Genomic DNA, 22,120 nt, shown 5'->3' on the forward strand with positions numbered 1-22,120 from the left:
CGTGGCCTCCTCTTGCTTGTCTCCCATTTCCGCCTACTTTCCTATCTAGTTCGCTCCCTCCTTGTTTCTCTTCGCCTTTCCCTCCCATGACACTTCTTCTTTCATCACACACACACACACACACACACACACACACACACACACACACACCTAGAATTTGTACATGAGACAGTATGTAGTATTTGTTCTAATTCTGAATTATTTTGCTTAACACAATGACCCGCAGTTTCATCATGGCAAATGCCATGACTTCGTTCTCCTTATACAATTTCACCGTGCTGTGTATACTCTGTTTTTCATTATCTGTTCATTTGTTAACGGGCTTCCAGGCTGGCTCCTACTGGTTGCTTTTAGAATCTTCATATAATTGCTGCTTGCATTGGGTCAAGTGCTTTGAGTTGCATTTAGTGGGAGACGTGGGAGTAAGTACATATGCTGTGTTTCAGCCAGGAGTTGGGGCTTTTCCTTACCCCTGAATAACAAGTTCCTTAAACTTCAGTTTAATCACTTTGGTTAAACTTCATATTTCATTTAAATATTTGTCTGTTACTTAGAAGAAGGCAGCGGTTTGGATGGTGCGTCCTAACAGCCGAACGAATTCCCTTCCACAGAGCAGAATAGGGTTGTTCTGTAAACGTAGCATGAATGCATGGGTGAGGCTCACTGATGCCAATGTGCAGAGAAAATAAACCAGAACGCGGGCAGGGGAGGGTGGCTGGAGGTGGTGGAGGTGAAAAATGTATCTCTAGAACTGGCAGATTGTGTATATATTAGCTCAGCACAGTAAAGCACCCAGATGGTGAGCAAATTTAAACTCAACTAACTCATAACAGTAGTTATAAACATGCTGTCCTTTTAGGTCAGTAGTAGATTGCTATAGTTATCCAATACCTATAATAATTAATATGTCCCATTAGATTGATGTTAGCAGTAAATACATAGATTTAGAAATTATTATAGAAGAATCTATAGAAAGCAGAAAATAATTTCCAAAAGGGAGCAGTGGGTGGGTGAGGAACCGAAAGTATAATTCTATCTTAGTGAGGGAACTAGTTGCCTGTGTTTCATGAGACAACATATTTCTTAGGTCTGTTGATTGAGATAACTTGATATAAAATGTATAAGCTGGTTTAAAATCGATACAGGACATAAACATAATACATAAGTTGATGAAATGACACAAGTTAGATACTTGAAAATGCATAAGCAAGGATTATTATGTGCCGATGGAAATAATGGCATCTTCTAGAAAGACTCCTTTTGAGCTGCTGGATAACCATAATAGTTTTTGTGAGGATTTTAATGAAGTTTATCATTTTGAATGCATAAGTAGGAGTTGTCTCTAAAATTGATGAATCTAGTTAGAGCACAAAATGAGCTAACCTCTCCAGAGACTATTTCTTTTTATTTTCCATAAAAGCAAGCTTTCAAAAATGCATCTAATTAATAACACTGTAGTTGTGTTTATCACAATAAGCAATAAGTGTGTGGTTAAGAAAAGTCACACACAGGTAGTCTTTGAGTTTACAGGAGTGTTCACTGGGCATTTGTTGCATGCTATAAGTTCTTTGTACTGATTGCTCATCAGTTCTAAGGTGGTATTATTATTGTCATCACCCTCATTTTATAGGTAAGAAAACTGAAGAACCAGGAGACTGAAGCAGGGAACAACTCACACTTTCAGACTTGCTGTGTGTGAGAAATGCACACACACACACACACACACACACACACACACACACACACACACTATTCACTGCATTAATCTCCCTGTGAAGGAAGTTGTTAAGCATGCTTAGGAACTTTGGTGCTACAGAGGAAACCGAATAGATAAATAGTAAGAGAATTTATAAGCATTCCTTCACTGTATTAAATTGGTGTTTCCTCACTTCAGTAATACAGGAAATTCTGTGTGTAAGCATTTGTACTTAACCCTGACAATATATGTATGTGTGTGTGTGTGTGTGTGTGTGTGTGTGTGTGTGTGTGTATAATTAAGGACAGCACTCTGTCTATGTGTACATTCCAACAATAACTGTTATCACAGAACGTTGCAGCCAGTGGGCAAAAGTGATAAAGGAAGCATTCTTGCAAAGCTTTGGGGCCAAAAACCAAGAATCAATTTTAAATATACAACAAAAATTCCAACACTGGTTGTGTCAATCTGTCTGAAAGTGATTTGCCCTGTAATGGACACAGGCTAGTGGATTCACTCTTATTTCCTTGGTTTGGGGAAGAGAGGGTGGGGTAGCGAGGCTTCACTGGGAAGGATTATGCGTTCCTGTGACTTCTCTGGTTCTAGGTGGTGGCTGAGGAGGTCAGAGTTCCTCCTTTGGGTGTTTTGGATCACGATTGGCTTTGTGGGACTTTAAGTCCCAGTTGACAAAGGAAGACTGCATGGATCATCTCTGCTACAAACGTGAGCCTGCCCAGGTACTTCCCTGTGCTTGTTTTTTGATCAGGCCTGTCTTGTAATGAAGGTGTGCCACCCAGCATCCCCTGAGGATCTGTCAGAATGGGCTCCCTTTTGCCTGTGGGAGCAGAATGCAGTGTTTGGGAACGTGGGCTTTCTGTTGAAGCTGCTGGGCTCAGTGGTTCTGCAAGCGCATGATGACGTCACGCGTTGCCAGGTCTTACCCATGCTAAGAGGCAGTAGCTACCATCCACACCTCTATTTTCTAGGTTAGAGACTGAGACAGAGCGGTCCTGTGCCTGGATTTTATGATCTAGTATACAACACAGAATGGTTATTCGGTCAAAGATGGCTACGATTAGAGGCCACCAGCGTTCTGCCCAGGGTGCTTTCCAGTGTTGTCTGGGAGGCAAGTTCCGCACTGCATTTATTTGCAAATCTCTGGTGCCAGCTGTGGTTTAGTGTAAGTTCGCGAGAAGGCAGGTCCTGTGTCTATATCCGTCCGGGAAGTGCTGCAGCAAAGGCCCACTCTGGTCTGGGCTCATTCCCATGTACTGTTTGCTGAAGGTCTGTTAGCCCCACATGGTGCCCAACCAACCCTAAGCCAGGAATGGTATTACCATCCCAGGGTTATTTACAGGTGCCACTTCCACACAGCTGGGCCTCTTGGGCTTTGGTGCTCATTTGTAAGCATAGGTGAACATGGGGTTGGTGTGCATGTTAACTGGCCCCTCTGTGGCAACGCCTGGGACCTTCCATCTCTCCTGTTTCCTGCCTAACAGCAGACTCCTCTGAAACTGTGTGCTGGGTTTCTTCACTGTGGTGTTCATGTACCTCATAGGAGGGGAAAGATGGACCCCAATCAAGAAGCAAGTCTTCTTTTTTTATAGCTAAGTCTCCAAAATAACATGGGAGGAATCCTTTTCCTTTAAAATTTAAAATGAAACAAATGTGCTATTTACTTCAAATTGCTGTATTAAGTATATCTTACTATTATTATTATTATTATTGTTGTTGTTGTTGTTGTTGTTGTTATTATTTAAGAAATTAAGTCTCTTTAAGACAAGAATTTTGCACCATGGCTAGGACCAGACTTGAGAGCTTGCGTCAGAGGCAGAAATCTTTACTCTGGTCTCTATGGCATGACCATTGCTGTTTAGGTCATGTTTATCAAAGAGAAACTGATATTACTGCTACTGATTGTTACCCAAGAGAGAAAAATTTCTTTATATCATACTGTGGTAGTTTATAACTGAATGAAAAATTCTATAGGAATTAAAAAAAAAACTAATTTAAGGGCTTTCCAAATAATTTAAGAGAAGAAAATATAATCCTAAGAAGGGAAGGCCTTGTAAAGCATACAGCCAAATCATATCCTAGCAAGATTGCACTTGCATTCTCTTCCCCAGCTTTTTCCTCATTTGTGTCATTTTACTCAAAGTTGCAAGTTACTTACATCCTGTTGTTCTATGGGAAGAGTCTAATATGAGTGCTGGCGAATGTGGCATTGCCCTGTGAGCAAGCAGGCCCAGCTAAATGCACTGTAGGGGATGGGCAGCTGTGACTTCAACCGCGGAGACGGATTTGATGATTTAACAACATCACAAACCAGGGCAGGAGAGTGGAGCCTACGACGCCATAACACAGTCGAACGCAATTGGCACTGCACATCTGTGTATTTGCATATGTACTCTTCTTACCGCCCTGGCCTTCAAGTGTTCTTATGGCCTTGAATCCATCTGCCTGAGTTAACTTCCTGAACTTTTTCATGTCTGCGTGCTCCAGCATTCCCCTTCTGATGTTCTTAGGATGGACGGCTGTCGGCGGTTTCTGGCCTGATTGCAGGTTTTCAGCCAAGAACACCACCCTTCCCAGATGACAGAGCCCCTGTTAACTTGCTTTCCCTACACATGTTGTGGCCCTTTCCTTGCTTCTCCCCTTCCCGGATAGTGGCCAAATCTGGCGCTGGACCACCTGGGCCTTTTTGGAGTCATCCCCCCCACTTGGGGCAAGCTCCGCGGGGCATTTCCGTGAGATGGCCCCAGGCTGCCCACTTGGCACTTCGTTGGGGAGACTGTGTTTGACACTACTCTCTTTCATGATCAACCTTGCCCTGCCGTCTGGACAATTGCTCTAGTCCATCTGAAGGTCCGCTACTGTTTTCCTCCCAGGGAACTGGGCGTCAGAGACCATGTTAGTTATGACACCCATGGGAAGTCAGCTGATGCCACTTGGGAAGCACTGGAGAAGAGCTGGTTAAACAAAACATGTTACCAATGTTGGGGGCATTACTTAAAGGAAACTTTGACACCTCTTCCTTATGCCCTCCACAGAATATTTTGATAGCATACTTGATACTTCGGTGGGAATTCACTTACTCTGCGTTCTCCTTCCCAAGCCCTCATTTTTCCATGCAGGGATCCAGCCTGCTGAATTTTATTTTCCAGAAATCTGAACACACCACTGTCTTACTAACGACTGGCAGGGGATCCCACTTTTGAGAGTTTAATGCAATGTGTGCACTCATCTATAGGAGCCCTCAGGTAGCCACCACTGTGAAAGCAATTGCAGGCCCCATTTATATGGCTAGAAAATAATTCAACGAGCCTTTCAAAGGACCCACTGTTCACCTTCAGTCAAAGCACTTTTGTGTGTTTGGTAATATTCACAGTGGTCCACGGGGTCTTTTTCCCTGAAATTTGGTTTAATACGCAGCCACTTGGCCTAGTTTACACATAAGCCTACTTATACAAAATGCGTGAGGCCTGCTCCTGCCTTTTCTTTGCCAAAAGGGTAGAAAATTCTTGCAAATGCTTAACGAAAGCGTTTGTATTTACAGTTATAGTCATTTAGCTATTCGTGAATTATTTTTTTATTCCTATTGTAATGGCCATGCCACACAAGGGTGTTGAAATCACAGTCCCTGTTAATAAGAATCTCCTTGGAAACCTTTCATACTTAGAAGGAATGTTTCCTATCAGACGTGGTGGCATGGGTTTGTCATGGAGAATGGGGAGGACCATTATGATGCAGGATGTGAGAAACAAAATGTTTGCTTAGTCCACTACCTTCTAGGAAATGAAAGTGAGGACCTGGGTCACAGAAACATTTAAATAAAGGCAAAACCACTTTATAATAGATTTATCCATTTTCGAAACTGGCACCAGCTATCCACTTTTACCTCATTGTCTGCTACCCCCACAATCCAGATTTGTAGCATCCAGCTGCAGGCACCGCTTATTAGACGGTTTCTGACTTCAACCTTGGCTTCTTTTTTGGTGAGAAAGCATAAAGCTTCTGTCTCCAGCATCCCCTTTGAAAAACATATGGCTCCCTCACCAAATCTGCGTTAAGCATTTTTCTCCTATCTTAAGGGCTAGGGCCAGGAAGAGTTAAAAACAAAACAAATCTGCTTTCTTGTTAGTTTTGCTGCTTTTTCTTTAACAGTCTTACTATACTGTGGGTTTCTTGAGGACGCGCGTTGTATCTTATTTTTATAAGTCTCATAGTGTATTGCACTGTACTCTAATACTGTTGAATGGAAGAAGTCACAGGTGACTAAGTCTATTTGTAGGATAGCTTGAAAACGGACATCATTCCGAGACGGTTGAAAAAGTCAGCTCAGTGGATGGTAGGTCCTGTGGCTTCACCTGTGATTGAAGGTCACCTGGACTCTGGGGACAGTGGGTGGGTATGGGGACAAATCTACCATTGCACTCCCAAACAATGTGAGCTCTACTAGAAGTGGAACAAGCCAGCCACTCTTCTCCAGGAGCTGCTTGTTTTAGTCCGGCCGCTTACTTACCTGATCTGAAGCCACGTCAGCATGGGGGTCGTTCCTCCTCCGAACACCCAGACAGTGAAGAAGACAAGCAGCAGTGTGGTGGTGAACATCATCTGCTTGGGCTGAGATTCCGTGTTGCGGATGGCCAGGGCAAAGGCAATGGCACCTCGCAAGCCTTACAGGGAAACCCAGAGGGGGAAAATGAGTATCTGGACTCACTTACTCTCTTCTTGCTATATTTATCTTTGCAACTTGCTAATGTAATTTCTTTGTTAACTGAGATGTTTATTTAAAGATGATCGTAGATGCACATGGAGTTCTGACAAATAATACACAGAAATAGTTTTCCTTAGTCTCTGCCAGTGATAACATCTTGCAACGAAACAGCGTGATAGCTTAGCCAGGATATTTATGTCTGTCTATACTGTTAAGACACAGAACATATCCTCCAATCAACTAGGAGTCTTACTTGATGCTCTTTTATAACCTCACTCGATGTCTACACACACACACACACACACACACACACACACACACACACACACACACACACGCACACACATACTCACCTTAACTCATTGTCACCAGTAGTCTGCATTCTTAGTCAGTTTAGAGCTGTTTCTGTGTCTATGTGTCATGAAGTGATAGATCCTGTGGAATCACATTGTCACTGAGCCCCTCCAGCAGAATTCTCCAGATAATAAGTGTGTGGACTTGATCAGAGGTCTGTTTGTTTTCAACCTTGAGCCTTAATCCCTGATATAGAGATGCTCCATGGGTTGGTTCCTTATTCACTCCCTCACTGAAGGACACCTACATTTTCCCTGTTACTAGAGATTACAATAAGACTGTTACAACTGGTATAGAGGTATTTGTATGAACATGTTTTTCTTTCTCTGAGATAATGCTCCAGAACATGATCAGACTGGTGAAGTAATCTACATGTTTTATTTTTAAAGAAATCAACATTTTTTACATTCCGACTAGCAACATAAAAATCATCTAAATTTTCTGCATCCTTGACATTTTGTGGCATCACTTTTTTAGTTTAAACCATTGTGATAGATAGGGAATGGTAATTTATTAGAGTTTGACTCTTCCTTTCTTCCTTCCTTCCTTTCTTTTTTTTTTGGGGGGGGTAGGTTGGAGAGTCATTCAAGATAGGGCTTCTCTGTGTACCCCAGCGGCTGTCCTGGACTTGCTTTCGAGACCAGGCTGGTCTTGAACTCACAGAGATCCACCTGTCTCTGCCCCCTGAGTGCAGGGATTAAAGGTGTGAGGCACCACACCCAGCTGAGTCTTCTTTTCTTACTGGCTAAAAGCATTGGATATTTTTAATTTGTTACTTTGTTTTCTGTATACTTTGCTACATGAAATAGCTCTTATGATTTTTTTCCTACTTTCTAATTGCATTCTTAGAATTTCCAATTGCTGTATGTTGAGTTCTTTATACGTGGTCCACAACAGGCCTCTGCTAGATGCAAAGTTTTGAAACTATTTCATTTTTCTCTGCAGCTTCTCTTTCTCATCTTCGAGGTTTCATAGAACAAGCTGAAAACTTGTCAGCTTTCAAGGGAATTGTACTTTTGGAGTCAGCTCTAAGGACTCTTTGCATAAACTTAGTTCCCAGGAATGATCTTCTATACGTTTTATATTTAACGCCACAATCAACTTGAGGCAGTTTTCTTATCAAGTGAGAGGCCTGGGTCATTATCTTTTGCACTGGTGACATCTACTTTTCCCTTCTTCTTCTTCTTCTTCTTCTTCTTCTTCTTCTTCTTCTTCTTCTTCTTCTTCTGTTCCTCCTCCTCCTCCTCTTCCTCTACCTCTGTTCAAAGTCAGCTGCCTGTATTGTGTGAGTCTGTTTCTGAGTTCTCCCTGTGTCCCTGCTTGTAGCACCCTGTCCTGATTGCTGTCAGTACATAGTGGGGCTTTATATTAGGTACAGTGAGTTTTCTGACTTAATTTTTGTTTTCAAAAACAAAGTTTCCCCATATTTTGTGTTGTTTTGTTTTTTAATAAAACATTAGGTTTCTATTGCATTTGTCTACAAAGGAACTTCCCTGGGAACACTTGGCTTTCTAAATCAAATGTGTTCAATAACAAGGGAAACCAGGGCCACTGGAAATTAATAACCAATTAACTGACTTTTATAACATTCAAGACTGATTATACTCTCATCAACCCTGTTACTGGAACCAATCTATTGGAATCTGCTTTTTTTCTTGCTTTATCTTTCATTCCATGGTAAAAATATGCTAATTGTATATGTATGACTCTGTACTAAACACAAGAAGTATTACAAAGTGAAAGGCCAGAACTTCAAAGTATAATGATATTAATAAAAACAGAAATGTGGACTTTGATGAGGATTAAATAAAGTGCCAGCAGCACAGGCAGGAGGCTCTCAGGTGACCTGAGACTTGCCAAGCACTGTGGAGGAGGAAGAGTACAGTACATAATAGCAGCAAGCATAAGATAAAGATGTAGTGGCTCAGCTAATTTTATAGAAGGGTTTAAATCAAATACATATAATTTCAATGGCCCAGTTTTTATCTTTTCTGTAGTGCTAGTGGGTCTACTCTGTTGAAAGGATATGTTGTAACTGGGAGAAGGCTTTTCTATTTACCCATTCTAGCTCCCCAAAAATGACACTGAGACTTATTAGATTTATTAATAAGCTTATGCTCGATAGCTGGGCAGAAATGATCTATTATAACCTGCTATGCTAGTCTGGCTACTTCCCAGCCACACCCCCTGAATTACTTGCCACGTTGGTCCTGCCTGGGCTGCTTCTGCTCCATCAGATAAGCCCTAATGGCTATGTCCTTTCTCTACCTTTTCTTCTTTCTTCTCTTTCTTCTTCTTTACCTTTGTGGTCCCTCCCTAAGACCTCAAAACTTGCAATGGAGGTCCAGCCTATCTTCTCTGCCCAGTAATTGGCCATGGAGCTTCTTTATTAACCAATCAGAGATAACTGGGAACCATTGCTTACACAACATTGATCGATGAACAGGAGAATGTCCACAACTGGACTACAAGCCGATTTCCAGGCACAGAAATCAGCATCTGAACACACAGCTCACCAGACCAATCCATAGCACTCTGACACTTCTCTAGGGGAAATGTGAACAAATGTCTTCTTTACTCCTGAAAGGGCACCAGCAGCAGACCAGCAAAATAATCCCATTGAGACCAGCTTTGTGAACCATGGGTTTAAGCTTGGTGAACCAATGGGTTTAACTGGGACGACTTCCAGAAACATGGGTTTCAACTACTACATTACTAAAATGGGAGTACATGGATGGAACTTCCCCTTCATCCAAACTTCTACCACCTGTGTTTTCTAGTACCCCAGAGATGTGCTGTTGAAGTCGGCCTACTTACAGCTGCCTGCTTAGGAGTAAGTAGCTGGCATCTTAGGGGAGTGTCCAATGACCCTCTCAATCTTTCTCTTTCCATGAGATAATGTTAATGAGCCTGATCTTGTACGGATGTCATAGGAGTTGTCCCAGGTTCTGTGGGATCGAGACTGCAATGGCTGTGGTCGTATCAGAGGACAGACAGCATTTTATAACAGTTTTGGGGTTCCAATTTGTTTTCATGCATTTCAAATGATTGAAAACAAAACAAAACAAAACAAACAAAAACCAGTTACGGGATAGGATGAAGAACTTTATAGCTATTCCATACCCCAGAACTTAGATTATAATGCTTCTTTGTTCTGTCCATGTTGAGACGGTACAAGAGACAAGTGGTATGACAGAAGAGACAGAAGATCAGGCCGGGGAGATTGAACACATTTTGCCTGAGACAGAAAAGCCTCAGAGAGAGAAAGAGAGAGAGGAGAAGAACATGTACTCTGATTATAAAATACCTCCGAGGAATAGTGTAATGGGGGAAGGAAATTATTCCGAATCTCCATGTAGACAAGGAAATGGCCTGAAGAGAAGGAAGATAACATTTGAAGTAGGCATTAATAAAATCATTCCTTCACATCAGAAGTTCTGAACGCAAGAATGGCTGTGCTCAGTACTGCACCCCCACCATAGGTGTTTGTGCTCCCAGACTCAGCTGGGGACAAGGTGCTAAGGGCAGCAAGAAGCCCTAATGCTGGGACCATTTGAATAATAGTCTCTCCAGGAGACACAGACAGTGTCATTAGTGAGTGGGGATGCCAGGAAACAGACTCCCATTATCTGAGGACAGATTTATAGGTCAAGGTTGTTTAATCACAGTGCAGTCCTGGGGAGAGTTGTCTTTTCTTCTCTTCGCCCCCAAGCTCGCTAGAGATGTCAGCTAAGTGGCATTTCCCATATGAGGTGACAGTATTGAAATATTAAACAATGATTAATATTTGCTATTTGTTTCTTGCTATAAATATTTGTAGTTCTTGCACTGTTGAGTTTTTATAAGAAATGGTAGAAAATAGAATACAAATTAAGATATTCAGTATCTTGCTTATTGCAAGGTCACCCATATTAGATACCAACAGCAAAGCAGTGAGCAATCATTAACCCTTCTAAATATGTTTAATCATGTATGGTTCTTCTGCCAAACTGGCATAGCTATGTTCTTAGCCAAATTAAATGTAAGCAGTCCTTAACTCAAACATGTACTCAAAACAGTGGCAGGTTTGTTGGTATACACAGGCAACCCCAGTACTCAGGGGGCTACAGCAGGAAGACGTCAAATGTGAAGCCAATATGGCTTGCAATATTAAGACCCTGTCTCAAGAAACAAAACAAAATGAAACAAATCTCCTCCTGATCCCCCAAGACTTTCAAATACACATATATGAAAGCATATCTGTTACTCTGACTTCCTATCAGTGTATATGAAACTTTTAATATATGAAATCATATTAAAACCTATATTCATAAGCAAGGCAACACAGAAATTTCTTGGGGTGGGGTTGGGGGGGTGGGGCAGAAACAGAAAAGCATAGCAATGACTTAGTAGCAGGTTGGGGGATGTTTAGTATGTCCAAACTCAAGACCCCGTGAAGGGATGACTCTGAATGCTTGGGCACCACGTAGCTTCAGAGATGAGGGGTATTTGCCTCGGTCATACTCACTTCACTTGGCACTTGCCACAGGTGACACGGTTTGGCAACATTGAGAGCAACTTATTGGGGGTACTGAGCTTCCTGAGTGGACAGAGTAAAGCTGACTCAGAGCCCAGGAGAAGATGACGCGCTGTTCTGTCCTGCTTGTCCCTCATGACTCTAGAAGTCCTTCCTCGCACATCTAGAGCCTGAGCAATGTCCGTTCACTGCTTTGATTAATGCTTAGATATCGATGACCTCATCTATAGAGTTCTATGCTTGCTGCTCCTATCTCTTTTTTTTGTTTTTAAAGATTTATTTATTTATTATGTATACAGTGCTCTGCCTGCATGACAGAAGAGGACATTAGATCACATTATAGATGGTTGTGAGCCACCATGTGGTTGCTGGGAATTGAACTCAGGACCTCTGGAAGAGCAGTCAGTGCTCTTAACCTCTGAGCCATCTGTCCAGTCTGCTCCTATCTTTTTAACACCATGGATTTAGGCCACGAAGGATTTTAGAATTGAAAAAAAAAAATCATTCAGGCTACTGGCAAAATACTAAGATTAAAAAACAAACAAACAAACAAAAAAAGGTATTGATCTTGGGATTTTTGTTGTAGCAAAACATTACTTCCAAAGAGCATATACAGTTTTGATTGGAAACACAGGAAATTCAGAGCATATCAGAACTTGGATTTGATTTCATTTTCTGGGTACTTAGACCCCTTGGTTTGCTTTTCTTCTTCTCTTTGTTTCGGTCAACTAGTCAAAGTAATTCTGTACTTCTGGGAATTGGTAGACAATATAATTTTGCTTAAAAAAGATTGACTTGGTAGGGATTTTGACACCTTTTATATGCCCAATTGGAAAGTTATCGTCATCTTGGGGAATAAAGGAAATACCTGCAATTAAATGTGGTTTCATTTAAAATTGGCCTCTAAAGGTTTCTTATGTTAATTATATTGATGTTCTGCTCATAACAATAGAACACTATTGAGCCAAGGAAAGATTTCCAGCAAGCACCCCTGCTGCAGAAAATGTGCAGTTTCCTGTTTATCTTTAAAGAGCAAAAAGTGAAACATTTAATCAATTACGCATTTGCAAAGGTGCTGCAAATGGGTACAGGTCAGATATATATAGCTACATTTAAACCAAGGGAATATAAATATCCCTTCAGGCACTCTTATTTAAGGCACAAAGCAGTAATGCAAAACTGTAAATATTTCCTGAGCACCCATTATGTGAACTTAAGCCAAAACACAGAGTGGGAATGCAACAAGGAAGGTTCACCTTCTCTAAGGAACTCAGTCCTACAAACACGACTGTCTTACAATATGGAGAGGGAGGGAGGAGGGGAAATAACACTGAGGATGCTTGTGAAAAGCCACAGGGAAACTTTCGTTTTTATAAGCTTACACACACACACACACACACACACACACACACACACACACACACACACACACACACCACATTCTCAACAGGGGTTGGGGAAGAGATAGACATGCATGCACACAGTTTTCAGAAATAATTATTTTTACTTTATGTGTAGAAATATTTTGTCCATATGGACCTCTGTGTTCCACATGCACGCCTGGCACCCGTGGAGGCCAGAGAGGGCATCAGATATCGTGGAACTGGACTTACAGATAGTTGTGAGGCCCCATGTGGTGCTGGCACTTAAACCTAGATCCTCTGGAAGAGCAGCTAATGTGGGTAACCATGGCGGCATCTCTTCAGCCCCTCCATACATATGGTTTTACTGGAGTCACTCCACATGGCCGGATAATGTCCACCACGGAGTCACAGGCTAGCTAACAAAACATTTAGTGCTGGGCAAGGAATACCTACCTTCAAGTTGATGTTTAGAGGGACCCAAGAGGCTCCCCAAAACAATATAGAACATCATTATTGCTCTGTTACTTTCTAGAATATGAAGGTATACCCTAGTGCTGAAGGCACCATGTACTTCAGTCACAAGACCCGGAAAAATCATGCTGGTATTGACCTGGAGGTTTCTTTCCTTGAAAACAAGCTCTCATAGTGTTGAAAGGTGCTATGTAAGGGAGAAAAGAGACAGGCAGTCCTATCCAGCTATAAAGCCTGAGAATACAACAGTGGGGGCAGCAAGATATCCTCAACAGTGCAATAGTGACACCTCTACCTTGAGGACAGCCAACTGCTCTCTAATTTGACTGAAAGCACAGTGAATTAGGGGGAATCTATGCCTGAAACTGTAAACCTACTGGATAACATAGGACTAGCGAAGTCATAGGCCCTAGAGGAGAACCAACCACTACCAGATTAAAGTAATAGAGTTGCCTTCTAAATCCTCATCCTTTATACCCATAGGTAGGTGCGGCTCTTACATTTCTTTGAGGAAGCATCTTTTTGCACCAGACAGAGACTACTAAAGAGCTTTGCAACTGATCAAAACATAGAGTGAACAGGGGTACCCAGACCTAAGTGGTAGGTACATCATAACTCTACCCCTACGCTGAAGTCTCAGGGAACATCGCAGAGGAAGGGGCAGAAAGACTGTGAGAGCCTAGGGTCCCAGATAGCTGCTGTGAGATCACGTCCTCAGGGGCTGACTAAAAATATCACAACATGAATGGAGGAAAATTTCACAAGGCCCCCATCCCTAGATGGTGAGCTATAGGCAGTCAGTGGCTGATGAGGAAATTAAAAACAAGCTTTTTATTTTTTTTTCAGGGAGGAGACCCCAATCCTAAGGGGTCAGCCCTAAGCACAAGCAAACAAGGGCAACACTAATTGGGAACTGGGTTCAGTAGGGGTGTGTGTGTGTGTGTGTGTGTGTGTGTGTGTGTGTGTGTGTGTGTGTAATTACAGAACAGGTCATGAATTCTAGAGGAGGTGGTTGGACTGATATAGGTGGAATTTGGAGGGAGAGGCGGGTAGAAATTATGCAAATATAGTGTTCTCCTGTGCTGGCACCCCAAATAGATATTTAAAATGGAGAGCTAGGATGGGGTGTATTAGAGGGTGTGTTAAAGTGTGCACTAAAGGGGGTGCCTTGAAAGTATAAACTGATGAAAGGAAATGAAAGCCATGATGGCCCACTCGTGACCATTGCCAACAGATGTGTATTGCGGGTGGGTGTGAAGTCACTGGCGTGTAACATCCATGAATTTCCTGTTTTTATTTGCATCCTTTTGCCTGTATCTCCAAGTGAAACATCACTGACTTCTAACTACTCCTCAGAGTTCAGCTAAGACGTTGCTTTCTCCAGGAAGCCTCCTCTGAGGTCTGAGCCCGGACAAGCTGCCTTAGATTCCTAGCACAGCCCAGTTCCCCTCAGATCCTCCATACAGTGCTTTGTAATTGCCAGGCTCTGATTACTAGCCACACCCAGAGCAAGACCAGGGATATAGTCAATTCGCAGTGAAAAATTATTGAAGAAATCAATGACTGGATACATTTTCTTTCTTCCTTCCTTCCTTTCTTTCTTTCAACTTTAATTTTATTAATTTATTCAGATTACATCTAAATTGTTATCCTATCACTTGTATCCTCCCATTCCTCCCTCCCTCCTGCTTTCACCCTATTCCCCTCCCCTAGGTCTAAGACTGAAGGGGACCTCCTCCCCCACTATATGGTCATAGGCTGTCAAGTCTCATCTTGGTGGCCTTCTTATTCTTTCTTTGAGTGCCAATCAGGCCTCCCCACCAAGAGGAGGTAGTCAAATATGGAGCACCAGAGTTCATGCCAAAGTCAGTCCCCGCTCTCCATATAACTGTGGAAAATATCCTGTCCATTGGGTAGATCAGAGTAGAGGTTCAAAGTTTACTATTGTATTGTCCTTGGTTAGTGCAATAGTTTGAGCAGTCCCCCTGGGCCCCGATCCACCCATCACGATGTTCTTCTTGTAGGTTTCTAGGACCCTCTGGGTCCTTCTATTTGCCCATCTTCTATATTTCTCTTACCTAGAGTCTCAGTAGGATGTCCTCAAAGCTATCCCAATCTCCTAGTGAGTGAAGAGTTTCATGGGACATGCCTTTTGAGCTAGTGCCCAATTATAAGTGAGTATATACCATGTGAGTCTTTCTGCTTCTGGGTTAATTCACTCATTATGATCATTTAAATTTTCTGATCTTTCTTGAGTCCAGATTACATACAGAAAGTGATGGTTACTTTCTAGTTTAATGAAATCACTGGATACTTTTCTGAAACCTCAGTGCCTGCCTTTTTAAAAATTCAATCTCAGAAGGTGTTTGTTGGGGGTTCAGTGGTTCTGGAATCTGCTGTTAGGACTACCTCTAATGTCTTGCATGAGCCTAAGCAGGTTGCTTCATCTCTGTGAGCTCATTTCCTTTTAAAAATTATTTATTTGTTTACGTGTATGGGTATTTTGCCTGCAAGTATGTCTGTGTACCATGAGGGTGCCTGGAGCCCACCAAGGTCAGAAGAAGGCATCAGTTTTCCTAGAACTGGAGTTGCAGACAGCTATGAACTGACATATGGATGCTGTGAATCAAAGCCAAGTCCTCTGTAAAAGCAGACAGTGATCTTAACCATTGAGCCATCTCTCAGGCCTGCTAACCCATTTCTAAATGCACATTTTAAGGCTTGACTTGTGGTCTTCAACTAAAGTGCTCATCAAAATCTTATGGAACTTAAAGTCATGTACTGCCATGCATGCCAGGGACTTAATAGAGCTCTAGATTAGGGACTAATGACTCAGGGGATAGCTGAGGCCACTGGTCATGGTGGCCCAAGGCCATCACCTTCCACCTCAAGTCTACACCAGCTAAAAGTCCACTTTTTGCCTCCTGAACCCCTCGTTCTCCTCCGCGTCTGTCATAAAAGTTCCCCTAATCCTAGCTTATGGTGAGGTTGTTGTTCAGCTCAGCATGTAGCTTCACATAGTTCATAGAAACCTACCTGTCAATCATAACTACATTCTATCTTCCTTCGTCTCCTCCCCATAGAGAGATGCTGTAAGCAAGTGAGGTTCACAGTTGTCTTTATGCCCTGAACCCATTCAGCCTCTTGCTTCCAGCCCAGAGACCTGCATCTCTTTGGAGCCTCTCCAGTGTTCACCCACTTGAACTGTTTTCGCCCACAACTCACTCACGAGTTCTTGGAGCCCTCCAGTCACATTGTTATCTCTATAAAAGCCTATACAACACACTGATCGTACCACTTTATTACTAAATCATAATCAGGATGAATCAATATTTAATGGGGTACGTTCTTTCCTCCCAACTTCTAATCTCTCAGGAGGTTAGAATTACGTTTTTTAAAAGTTGTTCTGAGATTTTTCCACAATGCTCTTAAAGTGAGCAATCGCACGGACTTCAGACTTTCTAGATAGGAGACGGCAGTATCCGTGTGTGGGCAGTTACCCTTCAGTTCCTTCAGCAGCAGAGTTGAGTAGGGAATGGGAGGCAGCTCTTGAGTTCAGGGTGCATCTAGGTTAGTTATGTGAGGTGCTAGGATGAAAACCGTAGCAGGTAAGAGGACAGCTGTGTGTACATGAGGGGTTCAATGTTTAGGGGGCCTAGAGTTCAAGTGACACATCTGTGGAGACACCAACAGAAGGAAAAGCCTGGCCCGCACCTGCTCACCTTTGGGAAGCTTAAGCAAAGCTCTGAGGAAGGGAGCTGGAAGGCAGGGAGGCTGGAGTAAGGTAAAGAGGTTTGGCTAGGGGTGCAGGGTTGGAGGAGGCAGGGGTGGGGCTGGCACTGTGGGAGGAGGAGAGTACACAGAGGACACAGAGGACACAGAGGACACAGAATCCACAGAGGCCCGTAGTGATGGGCTTTTGAAGGGCAAGGTGACTGGATGTTATTCAGGGATGAGAAACTTTAGGAAGGTCTTACTCAAGAAAGTAATTTCATCTGTTCAATGATTAAAAGAGGAGCCCTGGCTGCTTTGCAGAAGCCAGATTTCTAGTCTGAAAACAGGAGGCCATTGGGCCTGATGCCTTAATCCAGAGAGTAGAGAGCGAGCGTGCTCCCTACGGTGGGAATGTGGGTAGGTCCTGGCACCGCAAAGCTTCAGTCTTTGTTGGTGGGTCAGATGAGGGCATGTGGGGAGCGCAGCCAGGAATGCACTGCTTCCTGAGCACTCAGAGTAATTAGGGGGAACTATGTGAGGAGTGTGTTTGGGCAGCTGGGGTGGGAAGGTTACCAGTGACCAAGGATTGTATTACAGCCAGGTTCCCCTGAGAGGTCAATTAGTCTCCCAAGTGGAGAAGTTGAGTGGACAGATGCTTAGATGAGAGAGTCCACAGTTGAGGGGTGGTTAGGTTCCTCTTCCTAGAGAGTGGAAGCAGGAGAAGGTACTGTGGGGTTTGAAAAGTACAGGAGGTAAAGTCTCTTGTAAACCATGTTTGTCTTTGCTTCTTGGCCTTTGTATTCATAGGTCCCCCTCATCCGCCCTGCCCCTCCCATGCTGCTCCACCCTATACGCTGTCTCTCCAGACAGTCCCTGTTACTCCTCCTCATCTCAGGACTGAAAGCCTGCTGACTACCTGATCACAGTGACTCCATCCATCCTCAGCACCCAGGGGGAGAGAGAGAGAGAGAGAGAGAGAGAGAGAGAGAGAGAGAGAGAGAGAGAGAGAGAGAGAGAGAGAGAGTGAGTTTGCGAGCTTTCATTGCCTTCCTTGACATCTGGAATGTCTGTCTGTCTGTCTGTCTGTCTGTCTGTCATCTTCCTTGCCTAGAAAGTGAGCTTGGGAACAACAGCCACGAGTCTGTGTCATTTGCTGTGACATCCCCCCTGGTGCTGGAATGGAGCCTCTTACAGGGCGAGCCCTCCTCAAGCTTACCTTGTGGTGAATGCCTGAATGAACGGAGGAGGAGGAGGAGGAAGAAAGGTCAATTTTGCAACTGAAAAGTGTTACTGGAACCAAAAGGAAATGAGAAGTAGCTGGGCTGGGGTGCAGACATGTTCCTGAGAAACGGATCTGTCCTCTAAAAGAACTGTCCTTTAGAGAAGGCTTCCTGCTTCCCATTTTGTCAGTCAGAATAGAAGTTGGTCTAGCCCTCTACATCCCCTCCCTGTAACTGCTGGGAGGGGGTGATTTCACAGATCTGTCACATTCTTATTGTTAGTGTGGTAAGTCCGAGCCTGGCTGGGGTCTACAATTGCATTATATATAGCTTTCACCCTGAAGTCTAAGCTAAAGTCTTACGACCTTGCACAGGGTAACTACTTTCAGCAGATGTGTCAGTCTGGTTTCAAAACACACTTTCCGGAATCGTGCAATCTTGCTACGTGATTGCCCTTTTCAGTTTCACATCATTTTATCACAGGGAAGGGAAGGCAACAGAATGTTTGCAGAGGAAAAATCGTCTACGTTCAGAAGTAAAGTGAGTCCTTCTAGAAACCAAGCTTGTATTGGACAAGAAGAACTTGCTTTCCTTCATCTTTCCCATGAACTTGTATTAGTAAAACTCAAGGCTGCCAAGAAGGCATGTAACAGTTTTATAGGGGAGGAAGTTTGCTCTTGGAAGCCCTGGGCAGCAGGGAGGGTGACTGGGAATGGGATTAGCTCGGCCACAGCTCTGGAGTCAGCACGAAGAGCCACCGCCCCTGGCTTTGGAAGCTTATTTTTATGTAGTGGGGATGGATGAGGTAGTTACCTTGGGCCGAACCTCACTTCTGGCTGAAACTCCAACAGAGTGTTTCCAACCAGACAACAGTCTGTAAGCCACGCTCAGCTCTTGGCCAGGCTGTGCTCAAGAGAAGAACACAGAACAGAACTTCTCAACTTGGGTAGTCTTCCCCCAGTGGGTATTTGGCAAGGTCTAGAAACATTTATGGGTGTCCTGGCTGCTGAGAAGTGGGGGTGTGGGCTGAGGGGTGGGGTTTAGGAGTTAGTGAGAGAGTTTTGCTGTCACTGACAGGGCAGAGATCAGAGATTTGCAAACATTCACAAGGTACACAATAGCCACCACAGTACTAACTGGACTTAAATGCCAAGGATTTCTTAGGGTTGAGAAACCTCACTTTAAATCTAAGATATTTATTTTGCATTATAATAGTGTTGCAAGCAATCGCAATATTTCTTCTGTAATGGCTTCTTTAGCAAAGATGGCTACCTGTCACTGAAACCCACTTGAATATGGTTCCAGATTTCTGCACTTGACTTCTGAAGAGCCTTATTTATTAGGCTTGTGGTAGACTGAAAACTGTCCCTCCTTTTTTCCTGAGATAAAGTCTCACTATGTATCCTGGCTGTCCTGGAGCTCACTAGGTAGACCAGGCTGGCCTCAAACTCACAGAGATTCACCTGCTAACCTCCCAAGTGCTGGGATTAAAGCCGCGCGCACCACTATGAACTACTCAAACTGTGCATCTCAAAAGAGTTGCCAGGCCATGTTGATCTTGTCACCGTAGGAAAAAAAAAATAATGTGCTTGGCTCATTAGTCTAGTTTGCATTTCTCTTGTTGTGATGAAATACTGGCCGGAAGCAACTCAGAGAGAAGAGGGTTTATTCCACCTCAAATGTTACAGTCCATCGCCAAGGGCAGATAGGGGAGGAGCTTAAGGCAAGAAGGGGGCGGGGCCTGAAGCAGAGGCCACAGAGGAATGCCACTCACTGGCTTGCCCTCATTCTTGTTCAAGTAGTTTTCTTTTTCAACCTAACACCACCTGCCGAGGGGGGTGGCATTAATAAAAATATAATGCCCCAATAGACATGCTCACAGGGCAGTCTAATGCAGATGGTTCTTTAGTTGAGCGTTCCTCTTCCCAGCTGATTCTGATTTGTGTCAAAGTAATAAACACTTGGATACAAGGCTACAGCACACCTGGGCTCTGCATTTAAATCTTTCCTTTCCTCTGGTGGCTGGAAAGAGCTTGCCACCAGGAAGAACACCATTGTAAGAGACGTACTGAAGGGCAGCACCCCTTCTTCCCAAGAGGAGAACATTTTAAAGTATTCACCAGGTATAATGGTTCATGCACGCAATCCAAGCACTCTGGAGCCGAGGCAGGAGGATTACAGATAGTGTGGGGGATTGTTTGGACCACAAAGGAAGTTCTGAGGCCAACCTCAGCTACATAGAGGGTAAGACTCGTCGTTTAAAAAAGTAAATAAGTAAGTAAGCAAACAAGCAAGCAAGCCACCCAAACCAACAAACCTTAACAAACGTGCTTGCCTGTCTGCCTGTGGGGTTGAAAATCACTTCAGTAAAGTGTAGAGCATTAGTGAGTGCCTTGCTGATGCAGGTGAGGGTGACCATTTTGTAAACAGAAGGAAAGACATGAGTCACAGACAGAGAAGATGCCTAGGGGTTCTTCCTTCTCTCACCAGGAATCAGTAGCTCTTTGCAGCTCTGGACTTTGGCATAAATTCCTGGCAGAGCCTCTGGGAACCTGGGAGGCAGAGCAAGACATCTCGCCTCGCTACAGAAGTCCGGTCAGTGTGTGAAACACTGGCTGACCAGTGTTTGAGCTTTCTCAATATATCAGAGTTAATACCACACAATTTTGAATTACTAAATGGCCCTATGTGTGTTCAGCACAAGGCGTTTGTAAATGCAACTGCTTCTTGCTCATTTACACATATAACTCATTTGAATCAATTCTATTGGTTTCTGTCTATAGAACCCGAGGCAGATATTACAGGGGATTTGTGCTGGTACACAGAGACCAATTTTTTGAAATTGGGTTTGCTTGTGTTAATAGTTTTCCATGGCTTTGTCTACTCCATGTTCCAAGCCAGCAAACAATTAGTAAGTAAACCTACGCAGGAAGTAGGGTAGAATTACACAGTCTATTTGTTTGCCTCAGTGGATAGCTTAATTTGGTTAAAACTGTCGATAAAATATTTGTTCACTGTGGGCATCTCGAAAACCCTAAGTATACATGAAAGTTCTAGGATTGAGTGGCTTAATTGTTCATGTCCCCATATCCTTCTAAGATCACACTTCTGGAACAGAGGGAGCAGTGAATTCTGGGTTATAACTTTTCATTATTGAGTATGCTGGGGTCTCACATGCTGTTATTGGTTGCATTATCTCAAAAACTAAGTGGCAGCTGGGTATGGTGTCACATGCCTGTAATCCCAGCACTCCAGGAGTCAGAGGCAGGCAGATCTGTGTGAATTTGAGGCTAGCCTGCTCTACAAAGCCAGTTCAGGATAGCCAAGGATACACCAAGAAACTGTCTCAAAAAACCAAAACCAAAAAAACCCAAAACAACAACTGCCCCCCCCAAAACAAACCAACAAATCAACAAAGAAAATAAGCATAAGTGAGTCTGGTCATTTGAAGATACTAGCACTTTCTCATACTCTGTAAATGCCAAAAAGGATCTCTATTTTACATGGGCCAACTTGTGGGAGAAGAGGAATACTATATTTTTTTCATACACAAACTGGTACTTTTGAGTTTCAACATTTTGGTTGATGCAGTGACTCAGGATATATGCTTGAACATGGATGTCACATTGTCCTCACTTGCAGGGAGGGAATGAAGCAGGAGGCATGTCTGTACCTTGCACTTAGCTGCTGCCCCAAACTGTGTCCTCCACAGGGATTAACAGTCAGCCTTTTTTATTTTAAACAAAGACCTCTGTCTGTGACAGCATGCTCTTCTTAGAGCAGCAGGCAGTTTATTGGTGTGAGAGCCATCTTGTCATCTGTGATGGTTAAGGGAAGCAAAAAGAAAAACAGAAAACAACTCCCCCCCCCAAAAAAGCCCCCCTAAACACTCATTCTTTGTATCTCCAAGGTGTTGGTTCCTGGGCAAGAGGGTTGATTTTTAAGTATCCTTTAAAAACAACAACAATTTATTTTTGTTTATGTGTACATGTGTGCCTCTGCTTATCTGTATGTACATCACATGTGTGCAGTGCCTGTAGAGGCCAGAAGAGGGCACTTGCTCCTCTG

General features: G+C 43.3%; 1 protein-coding gene across 1 annotated transcript in view; it reads right to left on the reverse strand.

Annotated features, from left to right (window-relative positions):
* The window catches only part of SLC9A9 (solute carrier family 9 member A9), a 550,188-nt gene that overhangs the window by 172,409 nt on the left and 355,659 nt on the right, over positions 1-22,120 (reverse strand). Inside the window, exon 12 of the mRNA XM_084751783.1 lies at positions 6,219-6,372. Coding sequence (XP_084607909.1) covers positions 6,219-6,372 — 154 coding nt within the window. The remainder of the gene's footprint in view (positions 1-6,218; positions 6,373-22,120) is intronic.

Source organism: Acomys minous (genome assembly GCF_964271855.1).
Source record: "Acomys minous genome assembly, chromosome: 13".
NCBI lineage: Eukaryota > Metazoa > Chordata > Mammalia > Rodentia > Muridae > Acomys > Acomys minous.